This window comes from Chiloscyllium plagiosum, chromosome 1 (assembly GCF_004010195.1).
Source record: "Chiloscyllium plagiosum isolate BGI_BamShark_2017 chromosome 1, ASM401019v2, whole genome shotgun sequence".
Lineage (NCBI taxonomy): Eukaryota > Metazoa > Chordata > Chondrichthyes > Orectolobiformes > Hemiscylliidae > Chiloscyllium > Chiloscyllium plagiosum.
In genome coordinates, this window is record NC_057710.1 from 46,965,892 (window position 1) to 46,970,821 (window position 4,930).

Here is a 4,930-nt window from a genome sequence, read left to right on the forward strand (position 1 = left end):
GTTGCCAGCGTTGGAGGATTTGAACTATAGGGAGAGGTTGAATGGGCTGAGGCTGTTTTCCCTGAAGCATTGGAGGCTGAGTGGCATGATGGGCATGGATAGGGTAAATAGATAAGGTCTTTTCCCTGGGATGGGTAAGTCCACAACTAGAGGGCATAGGTATAGGGTGAGAGGGGAAAGACCTAAAAGACACCTAAGGGGCAACCTTTTCACGCAGAAGGTGGTATGTGTATGGAATGAGCTACCAGAGGATGTGGTGGAGGCTAGTACAATTGCATCATTTAAAAGGCATCTGGATGGGTTTATGAATAGAAAAGATTTGGAGGGATATGGGCCGGGTGCTGGCAGGTGGGACTAGATTGGGTTGGGATATCTGGTCAGCATGGATGGGTTGACCGAAAAGTCTGTTTTCATGCTGTATGTCTCTTTGAACAAAGATCTGGAACATGGAGCATAATGTAGAAAAGTATGAAATTGTCCATTTAGGTCAAAAATCACAACACCAGGTTATAGTCCAACAGGTTTAATTGGAAGCACACTAGCTAGTGTACTTCCAATTAAACCTGTTGGACTATAACCTGGTGTTGTGTGATTTTTAACTTTGTACACCCCAGTCCAACACTGGTATCTCCAAATCATGTCCATTTAGGTCAGAAGTTTAAAAAAAGTGATATGGGAGATTGCAGAGTGGTGAGATGCTGAGATATTGTGTGTCCCATTGTATGAATAGCAAAAGACTGGGATGTCTCTACAGCAGAGGAAAGCAAATAGAATTTAACTGATTGTGAGGGAAATTGGAGTCACAGGTAGGGAGATTATGCCTCAGTTACATAGTGTAGTGGTGAGACGACATCTGGAGTACTGTGGAGTATTGCGGAATCATACAGCACAGAAATTTATTTAAGGATGTATCGGAAGCAATTCATAGAAGGTTGACTAGACTAAAAGCAGCGAGGAGAAAGTGAGGACTGCAGATGCTGGAGATCAGAGCTGAAAATGTGTTGTTGGAAAAGCGCAGCAGGTCAGGCAGCATCCAAGGAAACGGAGAATCGCGTTTCGGGCATGGCTTACACCCGAAACGTCGATTCTCCCGTTCCTGGGATGCTGCCTGACCTGCTGCGCTAGACTAAAAGCTGGACTGGTCAGATCATCTTATAAGAAAGACTAAATATATTATGTTCTAATCTGTCATAATTCTGAAGAATAAGAGGAAACCTGATTGAAATATATCTTATGGGTCTTGCTCGACAGGGTAGATGCAGACAGGATATTTCCCCTTGTGGGAGAATGTAGAATCTAGAATTACTATTTGGAAGGGGTTGCCTATTTAAGATGGAAATGGTGGTGGTGAATGTATTCTCACAGAGAGAATAGAGAGGAACCTCGCAGAGAGTGGGCATTGGAAATAGTGGCTTTGAATCTTTTTCTGACTGTAAAATCCCAGATTAAAAAAAACAATAAAACTTGCCAGTGATGCCTACTGGTCTGACTTGTATACTTTCCAATATGTTGATTTCTAGTATTAGTGTAATTTTACTGTTTTTTTCTACCTCTGGGAATAACCAGATACGTCGTGAGCTGTTGGATATGACTGGACGCCAATGCTCGGGGAAAGTGAGGACTGTTGATGCTGGAGATTAGAGTCCAGAGTGTGGTGCTGGGAAAGCACAGCAGGTCAGGTAGCATCTGAGGAGCAGGAAAATCGATGTTTTTGGTAAAAGTCCTTCATAATGAAGCCAAGGTTGGGGGGAGGGGGGGGGGGGGGGGAGGTAATCTTGATCATAAATGCCACCGTCCCTGAGATCAGTTCAACAAAGGTATATTGCGCTCCCAGGCATTTGCTGGGCTAAACAAAATTTGCAAACGGTGGGGCACGGATGGCAAATGATCTGACTGAATGGCGGGACAGGTTCCAGGGATTCAATGGCCTTCTCCAGTAACCATGCTCCTGCTGGGCTTCAACCTGGCGTTGTGTGGTTGGTAACTATGTTCCCGCAGCATTCGTTCACCATGAGAGGCTCTGGTGCTCGTCCACGTGGACCAGGACTTCAACTCCCAGCATTCCACCGCGCGAGCGGCGGAAGTGACGTCCTCCCCCAGGAGCGCGAGCGGTGTTGGTTGGGGAGAAGCAGGAGCTGAGAAGCTGCGAGCAGATCTTGAGGCGCTGTTCATCGAAACACTTTTACAATTTTATATATATCTAAACACATCCCATCGTCAACGTATGTATTTCCAATAATCAACCAGGTTACACGGTCGGTTGGTAGATAGGGAGTCTCGGAAGAATTTTGATTTTTGTTTGAAGCAGCGGGTTCGTTCGCTTCACTTGCCTCCATTTTTTTTTCCCGTCGCGGTGGCGGATTTGTTCGGTCCTTTTGTCGTCGTCGTCGTCGGGGGCAAGAAATCGTTTTAATGGTCGGGGATGGCGGAAGCGGGCGCTCCTCCGTCATGAGAAAGACGGCTGTCAGCCAATGGCGGGGCGCGGCGGCTCGGGTTGCTGGGTGGATCGGCCAATGGGGGCGCGGAGAATGGCGGGCTGCGGGCGGCGGCGGCGGTGGTGGGGCAGGGACTTCCTCCGCCGGCCTGGAAACGAGTGCGTGCCTTGCGTCCTCCCATTCACTCGCGCGCACACTCTCTGGGCTGGGAGGCCCTGGGGCATGGCATCGCTCACCCCACCCCCACCACCTAACACCCTCTCCTCACACCCTCTCCTCACACCCTCTCCTCATCACACCCCTGAGGGGAGAGGAACGGTGCCACGCCGGGATTGTCTGCGACCAAACCGTCCTTTCCTAAAGGAACAGGGAATCAGTCGCCAGGGACCGGTCTCCAATCCCCGTGAAATCTGTACCACAGCTGCCTGCGGGCGCCTTTCACCTGCTTTAATCATCCGTCTGCAGAATTTCCGTTACCATTTTCAACAAAACAAAAATCAGTTAGTTAAATTTGAAAGGCTTAAGTCGGGGCCGCAGACGCGGTGTGTAGTTTGAGGTTCAAAGGCTGATCTCTAAATTCGGAGGTGTAGGTCAAATCCGCAGTCGATATTTTTAGTAAAATTCAATGGTCGGATTTTGCAACTATAAGCCTCTGAAGCAAAAAAAAATGGTAGTACATTTAAACGAGGTATTCGCTTGACTTAGGCGTGCCGTGTACGTGTTCCCACCCACCATCCCTTTCGTTTGCGATGCTGCTCCCTGGGTGTGACCCCCAAACCAATCACATTGGTTTTCCTGCCTTGGTTTGTTTGACTTGGCCACATGTGCTCCTGTCCTTTGGCCTTGGCAGGATGGCATTTGCGTAAGAAGGTTGTTCTGGGGGTTTCCAGCCCCACCGGGAATTAACCTGCGTGATATTTGAGCAGTTGAAAAGTGCTGCTTTTCTTTCGTGGGAGATGTCAAAAATGTGGCTTGACTGTGCATTGAGATGGATGTAAAAGTCACGTAGTGCTTTTCAGAGTAATGGGTTCTTTAGATACCCTGGCCAACATTCTTTTCAACAACCAGAAACTTGATTTATCTTCCTTCATTCCTGGGCTCTTGTGTACAAATGTGAGCCAGTTTGAGTTGGCAGACTTTAACTAATGGTGTGCCACAAAGATTTGTTCAGGGGCTTCAGTTACTTGCTATTTATATTAATGACTTGGGGATGGGGTGGGGCAATGCCATGAGTAGCTTATCAAAGTTTGCAGACATCTTGTTGGGAAGGAGTGGCCTGGTAGTTATGATCACTAGACTGTCAATCTAGAGACCTGGGTTCAAATCCTACCATGGTAGATTTTTAAAATTCATAATGGGATGAAGGTGTTGCTGGCCAGGACAGTATTCACTGCCTAGTGGGACAGTTAAGAGTCAAACTACATTGCTGTGGGTTTGGGGTCACATGGGCCAGACCAGGTAACAATGCTGTAAATAACATTGTCAATTGTCAGAAAAACCTATCGAATTGACTAATCATAAGAATTCCAGACTTTTATTGACTTCAAATTCCACCATCTCCTGGATTCGCACCTGGGTCTCCAGAACATTACATGGTCTCTAGATTAAAACAATACCACTAGACTGTTGTCTGTTGCAGATAGAACATAGAAGAATACAGCGCAGTACAGGCCCTTCGGCCCTCGATGTTGCGCCGATCCAAGCCCATCTAACCTACACTAGCCCACTATCCTCCATATGCCTATCGAATGCCCACTTAAATGCCCATAATGAGGGAGAGTCCACCACTGCTACTGGCAGGGCATTCCATGAACTCACGACTCGCTGAGTAAAGAACCTACCCCTAACATCTGCCCTATACCTACCACCCCTTAATTTAAAGCTATACCCCCTCGTAATAGCTGACTCCATACATGGAAAAAGGTTCTCACGGTCAACCCTATCTAAACCCCTAATCATCTTATACACCTCTATCAAGTCACCCCTAAACCTTCTTTTCCCCAATGAAAACAACCGCAAGTGCCTCAGCCTTTCCTCATACAATCTTTCTACCATACCAGGCAACATCCTGGTAAACCTCCTCTGCACCCGTTCCAGTGCCTCCACATCCTTCCTATAGTATGGCGACCAAAACTGCACACAATACTCCAGATGCGGACGCACCAGAGTCATATACAACTGCAACATGACCTCAGTACTCCAGAACTCAATTCCTCTACCAATAAAAGCCAGTACGCCATATGCCTTCCTCACCGCACTATTTACCTGGGTGGCAACTTTCAGAGATCTGTGTACATGGACACCAAGATCCCTCTGCTCATCCACACTACCAAGTATCCGACCATTAGCCCAGTACCCCATCTATTAGCCCAGTACCCCATCTGCAAAGGAGCAACTTTTTCATGCAGAGGGTGGTGCGTGTATGGAATGAGCTGCCAGAGGAAGTGGTGGAGGCTGGTACAATTACAACATTTAAAAGGCATCTGGATGGGTAT

At 47.5% G+C, this 4,930-nt stretch overlaps 1 protein-coding gene across 2 annotated transcripts in view; it reads left to right on the forward strand.

Moving 5' to 3' along the window:
- The first annotated feature begins 2,076 nt into the window (after positions 1–2,076).
- The window catches only part of sub1a (SUB1 regulator of transcription a), a 17,470-nt gene continuing 14,616 nt past the window's right edge, over positions 2,077–4,930 (forward strand). The window contains exon 1 of one of the 2 annotated variants that reach the window (XM_043684329.1): positions 2,077–2,222. Coding sequence is in view for 1 of the 2 variants with exons in the window: in XM_043684290.1 (XP_043540225.1) it covers positions 3,061–3,105 (45 nt within the window). In the remaining variant the exon portion in view is untranslated. Of the gene's footprint in view, positions 2,223–2,734; positions 3,106–4,930 lie in introns of those variants that run through there. The other variant, XM_043684290.1, reaches the window with a different exon arrangement.